The 25179-nt window shown below is 40.3% G+C and overlaps 1 protein-coding gene across 1 annotated transcript in view; it reads right to left on the bottom strand.

Annotated features, from left to right (window-relative positions):
• trip4 (thyroid hormone receptor interactor 4) overlaps positions 1-25179 on the bottom strand; it is a 66221-nt gene that overhangs the window by 19700 nt on the left and 21342 nt on the right. The window contains exon 12 of the mRNA XM_068740108.1: positions 20144-20246. Coding sequence (XP_068596209.1) covers positions 20144-20246 — 103 coding nt within the window. The remainder of the gene's footprint in view (positions 1-20143; positions 20247-25179) is intronic.

The raw sequence follows: 25179 nt of genomic DNA, 5'->3' as shown, positions 1-25179 counted from the left end.
CATCACGTGATGAGACAATTTCCACGGCTCATGGAGATGGATGCAATCCCAACACCGCTGCAAGCAGGGGGCCCGGCGAGAGTCCCTGTCTGAATGTGGCTTTACCAACATATATGCTGTGCACACATATATGTGTGTGTGTATCCTTTCCTTATAGCTCAGGCGCTCTCAGGCAGAGTTTGTAGAGGGGATATTCGAGAAAGAGAGGATAGAGCGAAGAAAAGAGCGACATCAAGACTTAAGAGCTCAGAGTGAAGACTGAAGCGAGACGCCGGAGCCACTACTCCTTCCATCTTATTCATGAGGGCTTTAGAGATCACACTGCGCCTGTTCCTTCTGTCAATTCAAGTGTCACATCTTTTCTTTTCTGACAGGCTTATTTGCCTCCATTGTCTTCAAGCAACACACAGATTACTGGTTTTCCATTGACGCTGCACTACATGCTGTATATAGCAGTGGTCCCCAACCACCGGGCCGCGCAGAAATAAAAACTAATTTATAAAATTCCCATTGTAGCAATTATTAGCGCCTGAAAGGTGTTTTATTTTGAAAAACGACAGGATTTTCTCCAACGTAACATTCGCCTGGGTATTTTCCTGGTCACGTGATACGTTACTAAAAACAGCCATAAACGAGTGAAAATGAATAAAAAACAAACATCTTTGAAGAGCTTCTTTGCTGAGGGGAAAACTAAGTCAGACTTAAAACATGAATCCTAATTAAGTCAGACTTAAAACATGGGTTTATCTACAGTTGCCTGGCTTTGTTAACGAGGCAATGAAGGGTTCAAACCGGCTTCGGCACATAGAGACCAAGAACCCTGGATTAAAAAACAAGAATGTGGAATTCGTGAAACAAAACACATGAACATGAAGGACAGAAGCAGTTATTGAGACCACAACTGATGGTGAGTAGATATTGGTGTAATACTTGTTTAATAGTTATTGCAAGTGCATAGTATAAAGTTTATTGGTGAAATTATAATCCTGTCGACTGTTGACTCGGACATGATCAGCAACGCCCACTGACATTACATTTGTCATATCTTAAAGGCTTTTACTGTGTTTTGTTACTAGTATTTTTTTATTCGATTTATTTTTCTTCATATAGGACAAATTGTTCTGAAGGAAGGAAGGAAAAGATATTCTGTCTATACATTTTCTAATTTCTGTTTTTTTTTTTTTTTTTTTACAGAGGCTTCTGCACACAAGCCCTTAATGGCAATTTCATGCAAAAAGCAATTTTAAGGAGTGTGCTGAACACCAAATCTGTGCTGTAGAAAAGAGGCTGGTGGCTGCTTTAGAAACAGAATGAATGCAGCGAAACGACTGCAATGTTTCAACTAGAAAGACAATCAGAGATTGCAAACCCTCGCCTCTTGTGAGACAGTAAACAGGGCTATCGGATCAGAGGGGCCAAACCTGCGCTAGCTTGTTGCTCCAGAACGGGAAAAGATACAACTACAACTGTAACATATATGAAACTAGAATGAACTATGAGTGTGCACACCAAATTTGAAGTCTCTAGCTCCAAAATAGAGGTCAGGATGGACTCCTGAAAAATGCAGATTTTAGAACAAAAATTAGCTCTCAGATCCGGATTGTGATCCGGATCCGGCCGAAATTAGTCATGGTCATAGACCTTTAAGGAGTACTTATGTGTGATTTTTTTTTAGATCCATACCGCAATATGTTTTGAAGAAATTAAGAAAAATGTCAAAAAGTGCCCTATCTCGCAATGTTAAAGAATCCTTAAAACATTCTAGAATCTGGATCCAGATCCGGATCAACGCCATTCTCGGGGAGGACCGAGCCACGGACAGAACCTTGCTTGTGTAAAAATTGTCAAGTCGATTGGGTTACTACTTTTTACTTTTTGAGTTATGCGCGTGGACAGACAAACAGACAGACAGACAGACAGACCCAATTGCAATACCCTCGCCTCCCCTTCGGCGAGGGTAATTAGCACTTGTAGCTTCATATGATGTGCGCTCAATGCTTGGTGTTTAAAACTCAGAATATGTTTGACAGTCTATTTAAGTCTCAGAGCCTGCTACATGAACCAGACCTGAGGGTCAGACACATTTTCTGCATCCAATCAACGCCGTTTGGCTAGTTCAAGTATGTCAGCGTAAGCTGCCCCAGATCTTAGCACCAATCGCTTCACAGGCATTTCGTACAGTTTTGAATTAGTTGTGTTTTCATGCACATGACTCTTTCAAAGTTGTGCCAAAAACACACTAAAAACAGTAAAAATACGTTTTATATTCAGCAGAGAACTTGCACAACATGATTCAAAACACTCAAAAAAAATAAATTTCACAGAAGCCAAAATTACTGCCGTGAATTTCTTTGAAGCGCCTTTATATTTTGCTGCTTTCATCCGTTATATGTTTGAGTTTCATCCGAGTAGAATTATACCTTGGGCCCTGAAAAAGAAATATTCTGAGCACATCTTCTTTGTCATTTATCTCGTAACGACAAATAGTAAAGCATACTCTTATAATCTAGAGCTGACAGGTTTATGCGTTGTTTACTCTGACAGTGTATTACAGTATATGACACACTGGGGCACTTCTAGTTTGCAGCCTTCATGAACACAGGATCCCTGGTGCCCCATAATGACAACAGCCCCCATCTCTTACCTCAACAGCATGTTACAGCTTCGAGCTATGTTTTTACATGAATTCCATGACAATGTTGACACCATTACTTCAACACTGTTTGAGAGGAAAAAAAGACTAAATCATTCAGAAGATCCTACTAACTAACTCTATTGAAGAGACATTATGGGAAGCAAACAACCTGGAATGTGTTGTGCTCATTGGAACACAATGGATGTAGATCAAGCTGAGCCCAAAGTCCAAAAGAGGCTTAAAGTATAACCATATGCCAGATCAAACATTAGTAATTTTGTTATTCCTTAACAAAAGGGCAAACTAAGTTCCTCTCATCACAAGCAATCCAACCACAACCCACTGGCCACGGCTAAATCAAGCCAATGCAACCAGGAAGTGGAAGGACACAAACAGTTTGTTCAGATCAACGGAAAGTTTAAGATTTTTCAGTCTGCTGAGAGAAATCAACTGGAAAAAAAACCAAATAAAAAAACTAGACACTGGTATGAATATATTATAAATAATAAAATCACCAGGGATAAGGATGATCTGATGCTGGTTCTTCAAATCCTTTAATTGCACACTAGAGAAAACTTCTCTCTCGCTTTCATGTGAAGAAATGATGTGAAAAATATTTTTTCCCAAACCAGGACAAATTATGTTCACCCAGCTCTTAACAGTCAATTTCTTTATTCCGCTTTATTTAATGAATCAAAACAAATCCACGAGTTTTCATCTTAATTAAAGAACACAATATTACAGTATATGCTTGTTTCACCATTTTTACAAGATGATTGGATTGATGTATTATGATTGCCTCATTTTGGTATTAGATTGAATGGTTTCATGCAATTCACCAAATGAGAGCCACAAAGGAATTATATTCCCTCCTTACCGCTTGGATTTAAAGAAATCAATATTTTACATAGATCAGTCAGAGAAGCTGTCTGATCTGTCAATCTTCAGCAAACAATTCACTCTCTCAAAAGTTATTCAAATATGTTGTAAGTAATCTCTGTAGATTCTATCTGTAATTTACTCTGTAGTCGACGAGTCACAAATAGAATACCTGGGATCACAGCGCCCCCTATCATGAGGCATGAAAACTGTGTGCCTCACCTTGTGCCTCTTTTTCAGCCGTTTTATGATTGTTCAGCACAAGAAACATGTTACACAACAGTTGTTGACAAAAAGCCACTACATTATATATATCAGATAAACGATGGTAATTTAGTTATTATAGCTAAAGTAAATAGGGACATACAGAGACAGCAATACGGTCTCGCTGCTTAGCATGTAGCACAGTTAGCCAAGTGATTGATCAATCCATCAAGAGGATTCCATCGATTCTCATTATTTGAACAATAAATGTGAAAATGTAGCAATTTGAAATGAATACCGGTAATCTAAAACGGCTGAAGTAAAATGGAAAATAACTTTTTTAGTACAAATCACTGGATAAATATAACTCATTTATTTTTTAATTTTCCTGCCCCCCCCCCTTTTTTTTTTTTGCATGACAACGTGAGGTACGGCCTCACCTGCCTCTCCTGACTGCACACCACTGATTCAGAAGCGATTTAACACAACTATCTGAGGAATTAATAATGTCCAAATAAAAGAAGCAAAAATATAAATACTGCTTGTACTCTCTGAGAGCCAGAATGTGCAGTTTATTGCCATTAGACTCTTTTCTGTCCAGGCAGTGAGCGCTCAGCCATCAGTGTGGAGCGAGCCACTTACAGTTGCTCAATAATCCATTTACTTGCCTTTCCTATTGGCATGACTGCAATTCCAGTCTCAAGGACAGAAGGGAGATAAGTGAGAAGCACCCCACTGAGAACTGCTTGATGGTGACACAGTTAAAATCAAGTAATGGGTTCTTGCTTGTTGCGTAATCAAGAGTCATCTAGTTCATTACAGTGATGGAACACGGAGAGGTGAGAGCAGCTTTTCATTTCCATTCTGTTTTTTCTCAGAATAACAGAATGGAATATTTTTGGGATATCAAATTTGTACTGTGGCTTGTCACTGGGAAGCGGTAAAACATGCCTGTGTTGCTTAATGTCCTCCTATCATAACTTGAACTTCGTGTGAGAACAGACTACAATTTTCCTTTCTGATAAATGCTCATTTTAAAATACTTGTGGTCTTTGAAAATGTTCACTGCTTTTTGAAAAGATGTTAGCCATATTAAGATATCACCATCTTTCCAGGCAGCTTCTTTCCCCCCACTTACATTACTTGCTGCCTCGCCTCATTAGCATTGCAAATAAGACCTAAAGTAAGAGAAGTGATGGCAGCAGCAGAGGAAATAGGACAGAAATAACTAATTATGTAAGAAGTGTGGAAGTTATGGTCGGAAATATGCTAGCAACAAGAAGGTGGATGATGAGGTTAGTTATACATCTCGACTTTCTTGGTTAGAATCCATTTATTTCTATTGGTGTCATTCCTCCCTTTTCAGTAGACTCTTAATATTCTGCTATGGAGGCATATTGTCAAGAATCAACAACTTTAAATCTTGCCCCTTTATCTCACTTGAGCACAAATGTAAAATCTGACGCTAAATGTGGTGGAAAAGAAACACTGTAGGTCATATTTTCACGTCATTGTTTCTGATAATGAAATAAATTAAAGGCTTGCTGCCTGATATTAAAGTAAATAATTACACAGGAGCTTATTCCAATGGGTAAAGCAGTTTGCAGTTCAATGACAAGAGTGCTAAGATTTAAGGCCGTCAAATCCAAACCAATCATTTAGTTTATCATCAGCTTAATGCGTTTTCACTGAAAAGGTCATTAAGATATCATATCGTGCCTCAACTAATGGTTCTAATCTATGTCATTTCATTCCGTTTCTGCAGTAGATCTTTAAGCTCTTCACTGTGTCGTTCAGCTTCATTATTTATAGCAGAATTTTGTTTAATGGCCAAGGACATTAAAGTTCTCCAAACTGCTCACTTAAACTCACTTAATTGCAGCTAGCATGCCATCAGACTTGTGTAGTTAAACATCATCCAGTTATGTGTTTATCATCTTGCTACAAAAGACAGCGTCTCTGTCCTTCAATGTCCAAGAAACTGTGAAGTAGTCTAGTTTATCCATAACCAATACATCATTGACAATTGTTACAATTTCTATTTAATCCGGCACAGCATCTGAAAAGCTTTATGGCACTGTTTTAGCGGCTTAAGAAACTCAGCGCGACATCCTACATTGTAAATCATCTCACACAATCTCGTCAGCCAAGTAAATCTCCATATTGTGGAAAAACCTGCAACCCAGTTTAGTGAATGGGGGGGGGGGGGGGGGGGTACCGGATGAGAGGGAATTCCACACAGTTCACAGGCAGACAGGAGAAACTCTCTTGCGTAGTGTGCAGTGTATGTTGTCCCTGTTCTTTCCATCAAAAAAACTATCAATTTAAATGCATGCTATAGATTCTTTTTTACATTTACCTTGCTGTCATGAGCAGGTTCACATGAGATCTCTCAAAAGCCAATCGGGCTGCTTTGAAAAAGATGGTAATTTACCTCGCTGATCAAGTGAACCACTGACCTAACACTGCCTCGATCGATTAGTGTCAGGTATTTTGCGAATTTGGTGAATCCAAACTAAGCCTTTAAGCCACTTGATCCAAAACAACTTCAGAGCTAGATCTCAGTGGCAGGGCTTTTCTCTTTCTTTGCCTCCAAATGATGATAACATCTTGCTCCAACAGGAACTACCTGGCAATCAGCCTGGCCCATCTTGAACTGGCAAAGTTTGTACAAGTACATTAGATCAGACATTTCAAGGGTTCCCGCTTCTAAATTGCTGCGTAATTGATCAATGCCTTGATAAATGCACTTATCACATTTTGGCAGATTGGTGGACGATAACACCAGGCTTCTTTCTGTGAATTAAATATTGACAGATATATGAATCAGATAGCTTCGCATAAAGCAATCTGGAAACCGACTGAAAAAATTGCAATAAAACAGGCTATTTATTATTTAGAGATAATGTTAATGCAAGGTCTGCCCCCATCCTTCAAGTATTAATGCTAAGCTAAGATAACTGACTCCGGCATTAGCTCCATAGTATAGATGTTAGATAGCCATGTCAAGGTTATCCAATTCCCTGCGGGAATGCAAATAAGTACATCAGAATTTACAAGCATTACATTAAGATTACTTCAAAATGGTGTTTTGAGAATATATCTTTTCATCTTATTATATCTAATCAAGTTATGCTAGGCAAATTATTTCCACAAAAGGTACAATTCCAGATAAGCTATTCTTCAGGGAGACAGTGTTGGCAGCACTCGAATAAGTGCGTGTATCTGTGGGCAATTTACTGAGAAATGTTGAAACAGTGGCCTGAAGGAAGAAAAGATCAGGCCGTGATTTAAGAGCCACTATTCATCTGCTAAACTCAAGGTTAGGACCTTTCGTGGTCTTTTAAAGAAATGGCCGGAGAGCCGAATGATGCGCCAAGATAGCAAGGCAATACTCGAACAGATTCCCTTCCATTTAACTGACATTTCTAAAATGAATTAAAGCACAACTAATGCAGCAGCCACGTGTGTTTAGATTAAACCATTACTATCCCTTTTTTTTTTACACAGCAACTGGAAACTGTTCAAGACGGATGAGAATCTTTTCAATGGCAACGCAACCCAAAAATAGCAGCAATGCTGGCATTTTTTTTTAGGTTTACTATATCACAGTTGCCAGTGGCATGCAGAGGAAAATGCAGTCCTCTCTCTAAAAAATAATTGCTCTGCCAATTATGCGGTGTAAAAAGCTGGTCAGGTTTGTGCGCTGTGCCTGTCTAAATGTGAGAAAGGCTCGACTTGGATGTTTCATGACTGCAGCTCTGCTCGAGCCTCAGCAGGGTCTCCACAAGGAGCCCTACAGCCCGGTAATGCAATATTCATGGTGGGGCGTGAGGAGGGCAGTTAAACACTGCAGAGTTGTCAGAAGACCTTCCAACGCTCTACCAGGGAGCAGCTGCTGCCTGGACCGGCTCCCCTCGCCAAAGCCTGTCCTCTTGCTTAAGCATTGTCTCTTTCTTTTCCTGCCCTCCCCTATTCCCTCTCTGCTGCCTCTCACTCAACCATTAATTTTTAATCACAACTTAAATGGCTGCCTTGGCTGCGGCTGTGGGGGCAGCAAGTCAAGGGCTCTTGCCTCTGGTTACAAAGTGGGAAATAAATTTGAAGAGATCAAGCTAAACATAGGGAGAGGACTGACGAGGGAGGAAATACACAGGGAAGAGAAAATATCAGAACTTGCTGCCATTTCAGCTTAATTAGAATTTCAACTCTTTAATCTTAGACCTTCCGTTGCGAATGCTTCAGGAAATGGAAATCAAATTAAGATAAAGAATGTATAATTTAAACGGTTTGAAGACATGATAAATTAGGAAATGGGGAATTATTAGTTGATATTGAATTTAACTGGTGACGAGTTTTTCTCAAGTAAACATACCAAAATTCTGTTTTTAGATTTAGAGTATTATTAGATAGAAAATCTGTGTTTATATATATATATATATATAAATAAAAAAGATAAAAAAAATAAAAAGACAAAAGACAAATATAGAAAAAGAGAAAACACTGAGTAAATGAATGTATCATTTTACTTTATATATTTTTTAAAGCCAGCAGCAGCCTTATCTTAGAAATCAAAACCAACACAGTAGCAGACGCATAAAAAATAGAGGTTACATGGGGAGTGGGATCTATACAAGGTTGAGCCACTTATTCATGAAGGACAAGCTTGTGTGCGCATCATCACTGAGGTGGCAGCACTCAGGTTTTTCCCCTGCATTATTTATTTTTGGGCTGGTCTGATCCACTCTTGTAATAAGAACTAGGGTCACGGTCTGTTTGAAGTCCCGGAACAACGTCGTGCAACCGTGTCCCGGGATCACTGCTCAGCCACACAGGCCTCTAACGCAGCCTCTGTTTGCACAGACTTCACTCGGACTGTAAAAGTCAAGCCTTGTTGACACATCTGTGCTGTCTCTCCCCGAGGCTAATGGCTATTACATCTGTCTGCTTTTTTTCTTCTTTATTTTTCAGAGGGAGAGGAAAACTGCAAGAATCAAATGGTCTTTAAAAACCACTGACAGCTGATGGAAGGCTAACAGCTCTCTCTCAGGGGAGTTACCGCTGTTGATTTTTCTCACAAGTGCATCACGGTGGTAACACAGGTTTGGAAATGGACTTATGGCAGCAGTGAGTCTGTGTTTAAACTTGTGTTATTTCATCACTCACTCTTAACATTACAAGGTCATGTCATACTTTTATGACGTTTGTTAAACATAAACATCTTTTATCTTCTACAAAACACTGTAGAGCACACAAGATATAAAATGTGTACCGTGTGTTAATTCTTTAGAACATATCTAATTAATTAAAACTGGATAAACTGTCAACTCAATTCATTTTGAATGCTTGGATATATTTTCACATGAATATAATAGAATATAATTATAAAGTGTAACACTTTAAATGAATAAATAAGTAAATACTGGAGTTGTTATCAGTCACAGCATTCTGGGTACGCTTTGATTGTGTTCATTGTAAAATATGTTCATTAGCATACAAATAATTGATTGAATGTTTTTTTATCAAAAGATTCATTTTGCAAATATACAATGAAATAAATAAAAATAACTGATTAGTTGGGTATAAAAGTACTTTTAAGGTTTTCAAATAAGGGACCCGACAAGTTTATATTCTTGTACTAGTATTTAATCAGATTTTGACATGCGACACTCTTGATCTATTGATAACACATTAAAGATATCCCAACAAATCATTACTTTCTTGACTTGACTTAATATTTTTTATAAAATGTCAGAATGAAATGACTCCTTCTAAAGTGAATGCCCCAACACCCCAAAAAATAACTAAATAATCTAAATCAATAAATCCTCAAAGTTAATAAAGAGATTTATTAAAAACAATTAAAATCTAAGTAATTAAAACAGTTTGAGAGGTTACGGAATTATAAAGAAAGTCCTAACCTTTATAACATTTTGATGATGATCCAGATTACCATGTGGATCCAGGGATTTTTACCCGCGCTGCCAGTCTGTTTGTCTGACCGTTAGCAAGATAACTCAAGAAGTTAGGGATGGACCTTGACGAAACTTTCGGGAAACATTGGGAATGTCATCAGAAACAGATGATTAAAGCTTATATGTCAAACAGTCATTGAATCTAAAAATGTAAATAAAATAAAATGAGATTGTTGGTGTAAATCCAGTTACGAGGGGAATGAGTTGCTCGGCGGAGGTTTGCGCTCTCCGGGTGCTCTTCTAGTTCTTAATGTACGTACTTGAGCAAAAGAGGGTGATTGACAAGTCACTGCAGTGATTTGTTCCATGCGATTTATGGACCGGATGAAAAAGGATGAAGAATGAAGGGCATTACTGATGTTTGCAGGCAGGTGTGGGTCCAGAAATCCAGGTTTTCATGCAGTGAGGAGAGCGGCTGAGAACAGAGCGCAGCGGGAAGAAAAGAAAGAATCCGGCAGTAAATGTACAGCTCAGGGTTGTAATGAGGCCGTCGCTAAAGTCTATGCAGGTGACGACCAAAATATAGATCCCATGTGCTGTTTTCCAAACAGCAGGAGATGTGAAGGAGGTCGGTCCTAAAGCAAAGACGAGGTTCACCTCCTCTGTCTTGTCATTGTGGGCATATAAATGTCATGAATGATGCTCTCTGACGGCTGCTGGAGCGCTCCATTCATAGCGCAGTGGCTTACTGGAAATATTTTACTCACACACAAGTTGGAGACAATCCCACGCACCAACTGTGCAGTTCAGACAAACGTCTGAGCAACAGTCAGTTTTTTCTTTTTATCACAAGAGGCGAAGAAAAGAGGAAGCAGCAACCAGGGAAATACTGTTGTCAGTCAAAACATAAAAAATAACTGGTCCGAATCAATTTACTTTTCATCAAATCAGCTCATAATTTCAGCTCCACGAGTGGCTCCAAAAAAAAACCTCAATTACAATATTGAATGTGTCACAATATCTATTAATTTGTCTGTCAAGCTGCACAAGGACGTCCCCCCCCCAGGCTAAAGTATAAAATTCACTTTGCAGTTGGGTGGGAAAATATCCACTGACCCTTTTTAACAACCTTAAATGATTCATTAACCATTTGTCGTTTTGCATCTTCGCCTCGGTCAGCTAGCTGAACTGTGCAAATAATCCACCTATTGATCGCCTTTTCCGAACCTGACAAATGAACAAAATCAAGGCAAGATGCTAACTGCTTTAATACTCAGGAGCAGAGCTCTCTGACTCAGTCGTACACACGTACGCACACACACACACACACACACACGGGAGTAATCGCTCACTAATCAAGGACATCGATCACATTTCAGAGCACATCTGTCTGCACCCCCCCCCCCCCCCCCCCCCACTGAACCACACTGATTACTCTGACAGGCTTTGTACAGAAACAAAGACAAAGGGAGACACAAGACGGACAAAATCAGGAAAACCTGCATCTGAGATTGAAAAGAGGAAACCGAGGGCACATATGGCTGCAGTAAAAAAGAAAGCTGAACAGAAACCGCACCGACATCTTAGTGATGAAGAGAAGCCAGCGAGGGCAGTTTATGCACCTTGTGTACCTCCATTGATGTGTACTGACCCATATAAATAAACGATGTGAGTAAACTGTGGAGTGGGCGGTGCTTTGGAATTCAAACGCTCCTTGCAATGTATTCAACCACACAAATAGCGCAGCCCTGAAGACTGAATAATTCTCATCCATAAGAGTACGACCCTCTCAAACGCAGGAAGACATGTAGGGCCACATGTCTTCATGGAACATAGTCCACAAGATTTCTCCAAATGGACATATTCCTTTCATATTACATCAAATAAAAACTCCATTCATGCAGCAAACGAGACAGTAAAGAAAGCAACGGCCCGCCGAATGCTGATTTCTCTGGGTTTCTTAATGCTGACTGATAAAGGCAACAATGCTGGGCAAAGATTCACAGAGACAGATCTAGGTATGGCTGCAACAAAGGGCAATTTCCTAAGGCGGGCTTTTCATGCTGTACTGACATGGAAATGCATGACATTCCTTCCAGGGCAGCTGGTATATTATCTGGGCTGCAATCACACACTGCAAAGCATGTTTCTGATACAGCACACAAAGGTAAGGATATGATATTGAGAATTAAGACAAACATTTTAACATCTGAGACAGAAAAGTGGATCCTCTTCTGCAGCAAAAACAAAGCATTTGTCAAATATTAATGTGATCTGTTTTGAGTTTTGCTAACAAAACAACAATTTTGGACACAAAGATAACAATCCCCCCCCCCCCCGCCCCAATATTCACTTCACTCTATTGCCTTCTGGCATATAACAGAAAATGCGCAAGTCTTGGTTGGTTGGCCGGTCTTTGGTTGTTTTCTACCAAAGCTGGAGCCGTTTAAAACGTGTCCAAGGCTAGATTTGGCTCAAACAAGAGAAAGATTTACTCAAAAGCCATTTTTCTGAGACACCTGTGCAGATTCATGTTCAGGTCTCCATCAACCTCCACTTACAATCCTACAAATCTCACCATTGACCATTGAATGGATGCAGATAGCATGAACGCATTAGCCACAGGAACTCCAGGATGTAAACAATATGTCCTTTCTCTTGTTGTTTGTCCACTAAAAACTAGACAATTCATAGGGACAAAGTGAAATCATATTTTTTATTACAGAGCATAATCTAGTTTCCTGTGAATGTAATTCAGTATGCAGGAGTGTTGTCACGGAATCTGTAAGAACAAACACATCTAGTGAGGTAAAGTTTATTGCTTGGGGCCTCCCCTCTTGCTCCCATGCCTGTGTGCTCTGGTTTCTGCACAACAACTCAGCTCTCCTCTCTCTCCCCCATTAACCGGCTGACAGATCAGTAATAAACACAGCCTGTCACCTTCAAGGCCTGGCTCTCATTTACTAGAGAACACATGAAACCCTGCTCTCTCTCTCTCTCTCTTCTCTAACTCCTCCTCTCATCCGCCGGGCTCATTGGAGCTGAAACCTGATTTTTGGCCCCAGCAGCCTCCAAGGCAGCAAATTCTCCTCTGCACCCAGATAGTCCTGAAAAAAGCATGAATATTAAATGGAAATCCATGAATAAATAACTAAAAAGGACTTCCATTGCACTAACCCATTTCTGTCTCACTAGAAGAGGAGTGCAGGGGAGAAATAGAGGAGAAAGTCCTTACCACCTCTGGAGGGAATGTGGACATTTGTTAGGTAATTGGCTTTCTCTATTTGCAATCCCATGGCGCTGTGATTTCACACATAAAGCAAAGAGGTAATCACAAGGTAGCGGTGCAGCCCATGGTTAGTAGAGCAACATTCAACAGCAATATTTTCACTGGGAAAAAAGTGCATTATTTCCATACGTTGAGATAAAAGCAATAAATACTGTAAGCGCACCAATATATTCGTAGAATATGCTAATGACATTGAAAGAGCGCTGGAAGTGCAACGTGTACAAGGGGTACGATGCTGAATGCATAACAAGGGAGGTAAAAGAGCACCATTGACGTGTGATGTTCACACACCAGACCCCCGGTGCACGGCTGTTGAACAGGAACAGGTAAATATAGATTATTTAGCTTCTAGCTATTCCCATAATGCTCCTTTATATGAATTGCATTGGCCTGCATTCTCTAATAGAGCACAAGGAGACAAATCATAACACAAGTATGCATGAGCTACTAGTGAAAGAGTTAAGGTACGTTGTGGCTGGATGGGCCATAAAGCAGCAATTGTACGTGTTACAGAAACAGTGAAAAAAAAAAAGCAACCAGAGAATAGCGTGAAGAGTGAAATAAACACATGTGCAATATTTCAGAAATCACAACCCCTTCTAAATGGCCGCCATTGGTTTCAATCAATCAATATGGGATCTAAATGTATGTACATTTTGTAATTACCGCCCCATAAAGAATTCCTCATTGTTAATTCACCTGTACCGAGATTAAATTGTCTTCACTTACACGGGGAATGTGATGCAACACATTACCGCTAATTGTAACCAATTAATTCCTGCCTCGCTCCTCGCTGTTGACGCTGCATGCACGGTATCAAAGGTGCATTTAGTCACTGCTAATGAAAAACAGCTCCTGTTCAACAACAAGATGATGCAGGCACAGCAGGGTCTCTGCACATACGGTCACAAAGGGAGATCAGAAGTAACGACGGTGACAGCTAAGAACCATATTTTGACACAATGTGAATACGTTTGAAAATCTATCCACCCATACAGCAGTGTCCGCGCCCCTCCCCCCCCCTCTCCAGTTACTGCTAACACACGACTTCAGTGTGTTCAACAGAAGCTGGCGTTTTCCCTGACAAGCTGCAGAGTGTCTGCTGTAACACTGAACTGATTTCGCTGTTGCTGTCAGTAACACCTGCCGGTGTTGCTAAATCCCAACGGCTGAAATCTAACACTATGAGCCCTCCTTAACGCCACGCAGTCTTCAGCACGAGGTGCAAGTTCATTTTAAGGGATGCTCAAATCCCTTCTGCTCGTTGAAGAGCTCGCAAAATTTGGCTGACAAGTCAGGTGAAAGGCACAAAGGGATCGTATCCACAGGTATGCTGTCGACATAATTTGAACAAAACCAAACAAGCAGGACAGATGCAGCCTTCACGTTTACTGCATGCACACAAGGGACCGCAGTTTCAGAATGAACTATCTTCAACAATCTCAAAATGTCACAGAGAGTCAATAAGGATGCAGTAAAATGGTTTTAGCTAACACTCTCTATCAGTAATAAAGTCTGGATACCAAAACACAATTGGATTGATTGCAAGAAATACAAAGAGTAAATATAGTAAAACATTTGTTTGCTTTAAGCAAATCAGAATAGCTCATCTAAAGAAATGATGAATTATATTTGCACTTTAAGACATGAAAACTACTTCATCAAGCTGCAGATCGATGTCGAGATTATACACGCCGATGACTTCGAGCTGCTGCCGGAGCTGAATTTCTCATTTTAGCAATTATACCCATGACTGCCTTCAGCGCAGTTGGATAAAACCTCAGCAGAAGAGATCTTTTGTATCCGCAGTAGTGTCTGAGGGACTAATCGTTACAGAGAAAGATAGGCCAGCATCCACAAAGCAGTGAATTCAGCGAGTGTTCGAGCGGAGTGACGATCTGGAAATGGCCGCTCAACTCTAAAGCGGTTTAAAGGACATTCCGTTTAGTTTCTGTCTCGGGTAAAACGCCGTTCCCTTCTCAACGCTCTCTGTGAGCTGCTGCTTTGATTAAAAACGTTAATTAACATCTTAACGTTGTTGCTTCAACGGAATGCTACGCTGTACAAAACATTCCTCTTTCTTGAACTTTCTTTCTCGGGCTTTAATCTTGATATCGCGATGCATTCTTCAAAACCTGCCAATTAATCCAAATATAGAACAAAAATGCATTAATAATTAATGATCTATCGACTGCATTTGATAATGTAGTGTCGACTGATCCTCAACCGTTGCTCTCCTTTGATTATTTCAGCGCTTGTGTCGATTGAATGTACTGCCAGAGACTTTGTACAAGAGATCTGCACATTTTTACGCTGCGGGTCGAGCCCTCTTTAAACTGCACGAAGCAGTTTGATTCATTCATGGACATTATTCTGTGCACGCACTCGGCTGCGCTTTGAAGTGAGAGGATTATAATTCTTCGGAGGTATAATAGGAAGGTTAGATCATTTTTAGGTGAACTCATGCCTGAGGCTTGTTCAGCAACAACAGTCTCAGCGTGTGTGCTGACTTCGGTTAAGATGGATATGGCGTTCAAAAGGTCTTTAAACGGACAGAAGAATCTCAGTTTTATACTAAATAAGTCAGTCTTAAGGTGCAAAGAGGAACGGTTTATGACAGGAACAAACTTACCCGCCTCTCTGAAAAGTCATCATCACTGATTAAATAGATTAGCCGAATAGCTCTGAGTTTCTGCTACAATTATAGTTGGGCCATTAAATGCTTGGTAGCTAGTCAGTGTGGGACACAGTGCTTTATACAAGGTATAATGTTATGTAGGCGTGTTACGTGGCCCGATGACAAACAGGTTTTATGTCATTTATTGTGTTTGTGACTTTAAGATCAGGTTCTATAGAGGATAATAAAGAGGCGTGCTTTTGAATTTTATAGCTATGCAAAGAAAAATAAATCGGAGTACAGAGGTTTGCTTTCCCACTTCCCCGTCCGCGTTCGTGCCTGTAGTGTTATACTATTTAGAGGAAGTCAGGCTATTAAAACCATGGGGGGCAAGTGAAGGACAGCTATAAGGAAGAGAAAAAGGAAATGCAGGTTAATGTCAGAGCCAAATAGCTTTCAACAGCCAGAGTGACCTTCAGCACACACACACACACACACACGTTCATAAGACGTGACCATAAACCATAACACAGATCCCTTATTACAGGGAGGGAAAATGGCCGTGTGCCATTTTAAATGTCATGGACTCCTCCACGGGGCAATGACTGATCAACCAGAGTTTGCATTAAGCACAGCCTCCTGGTATATTATCTACAGGCCCAACTGCATAACTGGCAATATCATATTACTTCATAATTGCCCAATGCATCCAATAATTTCCATCCACATGTGATTGTGCTAGCTTTGCCCTGACCTTTTAATGTTTCCACCCGCAACGATACTCCACTGGCAGTGAAACAGAGGAACCGCGAGGACCGCCGATCCTACAAAAAAGAACAATGCGCCAGAACTCGGGGTCGTGCAGCCTGAAGGCCAAACAAACTGGCTTCAGCTTTGTTTGCCTTGCTAGTCTGACAAATTTGAAACAATTATCATTTATTTAAAAACACAAGTAGCTGCCAATCTGCAGGCACGAAATGTCGACAGAGCAAAGTAAACAGTGGTCGAATAAAAAAAAAAGTTACTTTTTTTTAAAATAATGGGTTGGAAACCAATCACGTTCAATTTTATAGTTACATATTTTGCGTTTGGTTTTAAAGTCATTTGAGCTGGGTATGAGTGTGACACTTACGTCCTTGATGGGAAAGTTTGAAAGCATCTCAATTTATGGAACTTTGAGGAATATCCTCAAACAAACTGCAGGAACAGTAGCTCTGTGGTAAAGTAACAGCTAAGGGGAATCTAAATAATTAATATAGAATAAAAACTAGAATTCCGAGGCAGACGCCATCTCCATATTCAAGAGCAGACTAAAGACTTTTCTTTTTAACAAAGCTAATAGTTAATCCACACAATAATCAATGTGATGACATAGGCCTAGCCTGCTGGCATAACCTCCTACGACACACTGAGCTCCTCCCTCTCCACCTGGTTATTCTTATTATAAATATATGTCAGTAATCCCTCTCTCTCCCCCTCTGTTTGTTCCTCTTTCTGTCTCTCAGTCTGCAGGTTCTTCTGTCCGTGGCGCTGCAGAACCTGGACCTGTGGCAGTTAAAACGGATATCCTCATTGCTAGCATTAGCATTTATCGTGTCCGTTTTAACATTTCCTTTAGTCAGTGGTTCGCTCAGCAGATTATATGTTGTGAACCACTGGATGTACTGTAAATAAATTATGTTTCACTCTCTCTTTTTCTCAACCCAACCGGTCATGACAGATGACCACCAATTATGAGTCTTAGGTTCTGTTCAAGGTTTCTGCCTGTTAAAGGGAAGCGTTTCCTTGCCTCCTTGCTTGCTATTGTGGGACAAGTCGGGTTCTATCTTTCCCTGCGCTACCCGTAAAGTGCCTTGAGATAACTTTCTGTTATGATCTGGCGCCATAGAAATAAAACTGAATTGAATTCCAACTACCTTTTGAAAGATGGCGCTGATTAACAGCAACATTTTTAATATCAAGGCTCATCACAGTTACCAGCCACACAACTACTGTACATTTTACATAGCTTTGAGTAAATATGCTAAAATGTACCACATTAATGTTAAACAGAATGTAAACACAACAACAACTGCCCGCATGCTATGGAGTAAAGCACTGAGTCGGAGTCTCTCGTGCAAAAGCAGGGCGCTTTACCATTTTGTTGCGATGGTTGCCACTGTCGATGACAAGTGGATCCAATCAACGTAAGCTGCCAGAGGAGCAGAAAATACTCGAGCTAAGCCCCTCAGTGCAAGATCGCCGACAATGCCTTGACCCGTGAGATGCAGTGGGAATTGTGGTGGAAGAGGGGCAAGAGAGCAACACAGTGACAGCGAGAAAAGCTAGCCGGTGACAGAAGCATCAGACACGTTGGACTGTGAGGGTCCATGGGTCACCATAACAAATGCAAATACTGTCGTCCCTCGTTTATCGTGGGTGTTACGTTCCAGGACCCCCCTTGATAGGTGAAACTCCACATAGTAGCTACACCCCACTTATTTTACCTGTATTGTAATATATATATATACAATTATATAGAAAAAATATAATTGAGAAAATATACAGTCGTTAAAAGTATTTAATGCAAACAAACATCAGTGATCTTAAATGTGACAACTGTGTGATGTAATGTCAGTATATTAATTGTTTGCTTAACAAGAATAAGAGAGGCAGTCATCCGGGTGCACTACAGGCAGGCTGGGAAATTAGCGAGATAATGAATACGAGCACAAGAGTTGAAACTGATCAGGAGGGCAGATGGACCAGAGGAAGAGTTAGATAATTATACCAGCCCAGTGCAAAACTCAGCGGGCAATAAAAGGTACAGCGTTTAAAATAGTGCTAGTGCAGCTTCTTTATGGAATAGTATAAATGCAAAACCATCAAAACAAAACCAAAGCGTAAACGGCAGACATCCTCCCACGGTGGAGAATAGAGCTGCAGTTTTTGTTTCACTGTACACCACAGCAAAATATCTGATGGTTATCATACTATTAACACACAAACACCAATTACTGACCAAAGAACATCCATTTCACCTGGCCTGCCTGTCAGGCAGAACAAAGGGAACCACAGACACACACACACACACACACACACACACACAGCAGTGAAGATGACAAGGAGAAGCAAGACAGAGATAATTGATTTCCATTCCTCCAAAGGAATGTAAAGTCATGCATGAGACACCTTTCATAAAAACCAATGAGGGTTTGTCCTCGAGGACACAAACACTGTTTGTGAGAAATGACAACACAAAGTGTCGCTGAGAGAGGAATCACATCCACTCATCCTCACAAAAGTCATCTGTCAGATTAAAGTATGTGTCCCCTTCATCGCTAATTGTTCAACAAAGAACATTCATACAAGTAGAGGGACTAAAACCATCAAAACCGATCCATGCATCCTCGCCTGAAGCTGAAACTAGAGAAAGGCGTAACATTACGTAATGAGTCTACAAGTCAGGGCAATAAGTGGTTTACATACAAGTGCATTCATTCCCATTAGGATTACATTATATTGCTGTTTCCTGTTGGAATGTTTTTAACTGTACTTGACTAATTTGGGATTTTAGGTCAAATTTAGCTCCAAAAGGATCAGAATGTATGTTTTGAAGAAGAAAAAAAAAATCCAAGCATTTAAATCTCAATCAGGAGATAAATTATTGTAAGTCTCATTATTATTATTAATAATAATTACAACATTAATGATAAGAACAATAATATCAAATATCGCATAGTGCGATTCCACTGTATTTCAGCACTTGTGAGGAACGTGATGCGAGACGTGGCGATGAGCCGCAGACGTTAATGTGAGTTTGTCAAATGAAATGTGTTTGTGTAATAGTCGTGGCTCACTATAAGGGAGACCACAAATAACACTGTTGGTTTGCGCTTCATCGTGACATGGACCTATAATTAACATATTTGGCAAACTGGAATGTGTGCTAGTCATTATTATACAGATCGGCTTCAATTCATCGCCTCACGGTCTGAGTCAGGCTCCATCAGGGTTATTTCCAGAGACCACAGCCTTTGTGTCTATCGTGCCTATACATCTTTCTGGGCCCGGTTTGTGTGTGTGAGACGTTCTGTACTCAACATCATCAACTTTTAACCATTTGACAGACCCATTCCAGTTTGGACAAGAATAAAAAAAAAAACACTTTACCTTTATCCTTACAAAAGGGTTTGCCATTGATCTGGAAATATCTGAGAGAGCCACAGCTGCATAAACAATCCTCTCGTGTCTTTAGAGGGTTTTGAAATGTTCACAAACGAGCTTGCAGGTACATCATGTTGCAGCAGCAGCAGCTATGGCAGCCGGGGGAAAATGTGTTTGCGTCCTATGATAAATCATACAATATGGCAGCAGTATAGCCCAACCAGGCCTGGCATCCCCCCCCAGGCAACCTGACAGCAAAATCCTGTCTTTACAGATGACGTCCGTAGAGGATCTGTACACGTGTGTGTGTTCACAATCATTTGTTTGTGTGTAATTTTGTTTTAATGAAAATATATATATATCAGTCTATGCACACAGAGTGTAAGTTCCAAAGGAGAAAGCTGAATAGGAAATGTAAAAACAGCTCAGGCTAATTTCAATTTCAGTATAGGACTCACAGATCTTGTGCTTCCCCTTCATGGGGAATTTCACCAGCAGCTCCTGGGGATTTGAGCAGATGAAGACAAATGGGGAAGCAGACTCCTCACAGGTATCAGAGAACTGCATGGGTGGGAGGAAAAACAAAGAAAAAACAACTCAGCATCATCTTATAAAAGCCATATTGTACATTGGATATGATAGCGTGCATGCCGCACAGCATCAGGCTGATGAATCATTCACTGACTGTCTCTCTTAATACATCATATGAAGCGTTCTGAAGGCTTGATGCAATACTGCATGCCTGACAGCAACTGATACAAGCCTGCCTGATGCACTAAAGTTACACAGCTAATGAGGCAGTTGCCTAATGAGATGCAGTTTCAACACTAGAGACCAGCTTCAACACGTCCCAAGCAAAATCCAAAATATCCAAACATCCCATGGATGCAATCTGGTGGAGGGATGGAGGGAAGATATTCTATGCACATACTATGTGCATAGAAATGCAGAACCGTTCAACACATCCATGATGTATTTATATCGCCCGTATAACAGTTCACACTACGTTCCTGTGAGGAAGAGAATGTTTTACGGCTCGCACATTGACAGCATGGCCGAGTCGACAAAGGCCTTGAGACAAGAGGAAAACCTCTCTCTCTCTCTCCCGTGTTATTGATTGGTCTCTCAGGTGAGAGTAGGGAATTGACTGACACAGTGACAAAGGAGTCATCTTTCCTATCGCTGGCAGCAAACGGCTCTCAGCTCATGCAATATCCTCTGGTGCCATCAGATAGTGCCCATGATTGCATCTAGCCAGCCAGGAAGCAGCTCTACTCATGACAGCAAGCCCCCCCCCCCCCCCCCACCCCCCACCCCCCCCTATTCACAGTCTCTCTATCTCTCTCAAAGGAATGCAGAAGGTTGTGACAAATTTGGGCTTTTAAGGGAAATCGACAGAGTGGGCAACCCATCTGTACGGTCCCTGACAAACTGGGGAGCGATGATAGAGATGTTTATACTCGATTACAGTCCATGTCGACTTGAGTGTAATACACCAGCGAGTGATAAAATATGTAAACACTCAAAGCCGTTACACGTTGATGGGGGCACTTGAAGAGCCCCTTGATTCCTTCCGCAAAATAACAGCGATTCCAATTAAATTGGTGTGCTGTTTCCAAGGATTTAAAAATAATTACCCAGATGTCTTTTAAGCTAAATTATCTGTGATTTAGAATGAAGGCAGTGGCAAAACTTTAATAGGATAAAGTTGGAAATGTCTTTTTTAACATCTTTGAATCCCACAAAAACAATAATGAGGCCTAGTGGAGATTTTTTTGTCTGTTTATATTAAGAATTGAAGCATGTATGTCGTTGAGAATACAAAAAAATAAGGACCCTCCGCTGTCGAAGAGAAAACCAGCACTACTGGTACCAACAATGAACTCTTCATTATTTCACCTCTCGTTTCTTTCATAATCATCCTGTCTTCAATCGCTTAGCAGAGTACAGCCTGAACAAGTCGCCAGTTCATCGCACAGCCACAGAGAAGGACACTCACGCTCACACTTAATCCTACGGACACTTTATAGTGACCAATCCACCGAGAGAAAGGGAGGAAGAAGCGGGAGAACCCATGGATGTGGAGAACATGCGAAATCCGCACAGAAAGGCCCCAGGTGGAATCGAACCAAGGACCTTCTTGCTGTAAGGCTGCTCACAATGAACTATGAATTATTTTTATTACCAATCTAATTTTTTTCATTTTACGAGCTTTAGAGCTCAAACAATTACAGTAACACCTTGACAGGCGAGTATAATTTGTCCCTGGACTGAGCTCGTAAATCAAAAAAGAATTTCACATAAATTAGCTGAAAACAAGTAATTTGTTTCGGCTGTCGAAAACAAGTAAATCAACGCTAATAACAATGGAATTATTGGGATTTTTTTTTATTGCTACATAGACACACACCCAAAACGATATAATTACATACAGTATTACTGTAAGAAAAAATGTGGCTTTATGATGAGTTTTACCTTTGAGACAGACTAATCGTGGTGGGAAGCAGGGAAGCAGCGAGAGTTGGACGGTACGCAGACACTTTATTCTGTAATTGTACCTTACACATAAACTTAGACGTAACAGTTGTGCCTTTGGAAGGCTTTGTGTTCTTGATAGCATCCTTCTGTTTGAGGATTGTTCATATCGTCTATGTACTCCGCTCGTACTGTCGGTCATGTTGATCGATAATTTCATGCTTCATCTCCATCGTCATCGTGCATTTGTTTTCTTCTCACTGCCATCCTTACCGCTCGCTTTCTCTTGACCCGTCACTTATTATAAAGAATATTCAGATATAGCCACAATCACTGAAGGAGTGAAGCGCGCTTGGAGCGCTCGACCATTAATTGTCAGCATTTGGACGCGTATCTCAAAGCAAAATATTCCTCGCAGGCTGGCTCGTATGTCGGAACGCTTTCCAGTAAGTTTTATTTTTGCAGCTTGTCTTTCGCTTGAATTGAATATATATGTCATGAAATAATACAAAAATAATCAAAAGTTTAAACGCAATTTGTGGTTTGGGAACATCTGAATGTCAATAACCTTAAAGTGGGGGCGCATTATAATATTAATGTGCTGCAGTGCAAATTAAAAAAAGGAAAAATTGGCGTGTGGACATTTAAACTGTGGGTCTAGAACTGCAGATGCTTTCTGGTTGTTGATGAAGCTACAAAGCAGGTCAAGCAGCATTCGGCACATTCCTGATATAAAACATTTGAATGGGAATCTTTTTTTTAGTTATTTATTATTGACTCGTCATGAGGTACAGCTATCCAATTCATCATAACAACTCCGTAACGACCATTACTTGCATGCCTGAGTAGCACATCTGTTTACACCATAGTGTGTTGGTATAATAAATACATTGTTGGTTTTAGTCATTTCATGAGTTTTAATGAACAAACATGCATTCAAATTACACGTAACTATGACTTATTAAAACAGAGATACTAGTGGCTCACTGCAGAAATGAATGCGGAACAGATTAGAAGGAACGAATGCCATCTATTATCAACTAGCCAGAGGACAACGTAAAGATTGATCCTGTCGAGTGTCCAGACGACTCAGTGCTTCTCAAATAGCTTACTAAGGTAAATGACCTCATTAGGTCTTAATGAAACCACACTTACAGTGACATCAACTGCTTCAGCATTGTGCATCTAGTGATTACCAGTCTCTTAGTAATTGTCCATACAGTCTTACCAGCGCTTTACTGGAACTACAATCCTAGTACAGAGGGAGATTTTACACGATTTAGACTTTAGAGCTTCCTGGTTCTGTAGGAAATATGAATTGTGATTTTTTTTTTTCTTGCATCAAATTCAGATCATAGTTCTCTGGCATTATATTTTTTTCCACCACATAGCAATGTTTAATACACTTTCTGCATAACTCTGTCACTCACTCCCAATTACTATCTCATTTGAAATGCTTCTAAGCTGCACTGTTATTGGTTGATTGAGAATCACGGGGTGTAAAGCCGCGTTGCTGACAAGTCGTTTTATATACGGTATATAAAACGACTCTTGTGCATTTCATTTCATGTACTGGTATACAAAAGGTAGAAAGGCACAAACGGGTGATGCTACTTTCGTCCACAGAATCCAGCAACGTGGCTTTACACCCCGTGATTCTCCCTCAACCAATAACAGTGCATATATATATGCTAATAGAGATTGTGATTTTGTTATGATTAATCATCCAGCCCTAGAGTCAATGACTGATGAGGGAATAAATGTAACACCTGCTTGCGCAGTGCACTGCACCGGTGTGTAAAGCTGCGTTGTGGTGATGGGAGAGCAAGCATGCCTGAAAGAAGTACAGAGGAAAAGATAGTCCCCAAACATTCAGCGACTTTGTTGATGTGGAAGTGGTTTGGGATAAAAAGGACAGATACAGAACAAACCACAGTAACATGCAAAAAGTGTGAGAAGACTACGAAATGGGAAAATACATAACATTTATTTCACCACACGATTCAGTACAAGACGTGTGTAAAAGCTCGAGGGGAGTGTTTTACGGCTAATGCTAGCCCTGGCACGAAACAAAACACGCTGGTTCAAAACGATATCGCCGCATCTTTGACTGGATGTACTCCGTATGACAAACACTTTAGTTTTTCTTTTTCACTGCAGTATTTTAAGGTGCAATGTGTATACAGTGTGTGTTGTACAAAGAGGGACGCTGCCCTGCAGCATCTGTTTGCTATTTTGACCGAAGTGCCTGAGAACTGCGATAACTTGTGTAAAAAGGGTATAATATGGGACCTTTAAATATATGCTTTGAACACATTATGAGCATTGCCCACACAATAAATGCGCTCGTGATGTTTAGGTAGAAGTCAGGCATGTGAGGGAAACCTGTTGGAAGTTTAACAAAAGTCCAAAAGTCAAGGTAATATATTTGGTCTAAATTAATTTTTAAAAAAGTTTTTTTTTTTCTTTTTAAAGGGAAATCAGTAAATAAGTCAATCTGAGATTGCTGACAACATTAATATGTTTTCATGTCAGATATATGAAGAAAACATCTTTTACAACCAGATGTAATCACACCAGCCGACCAAGTCCAAGTTATGAAAGTAGAAAGTACTCATCTGGAGAGGCAGCAAAGTCTCACTGAACCTAAAGGCAACAATCCCCTGATCATTTGATTCTCATTTTGCAATGTTCAAAAAAGCAAAAGACAATACTGACTCTGCCCCATTCCAAAATATAATGGCTGACCACAATTTCCTTGATGTAGATCCACCAGTACAATAAGAACTCAACTCAAGTCACAACATTTACTGCTCGTGTATTTCGACCTTTTTGAAAAAAAATAATTTAGTTAATTCTGTTGCACGTTAAATGGCGGAAAAAGAAAATCAATATAAGACAAATATGCCTGAATGAAGAAAGGGCGTGACGAAGTCTGGCTTGCTAAATATTCCACCGATGAAAAGGTCTTCTGTTTGTGTATGAGCGGTTTGCCCGGAAGCCCTGCGTAAAGCAGACG

Source organism: Brachionichthys hirsutus, chromosome 1 (assembly GCF_040956055.1).
Source record: "Brachionichthys hirsutus isolate HB-005 chromosome 1, CSIRO-AGI_Bhir_v1, whole genome shotgun sequence".
NCBI lineage: Eukaryota > Metazoa > Chordata > Actinopteri > Lophiiformes > Brachionichthyidae > Brachionichthys > Brachionichthys hirsutus.
The sequence above is the reverse complement of the archived record's forward strand: the minus strand, read 5'-3'. Positions and strand labels throughout refer to the sequence as shown.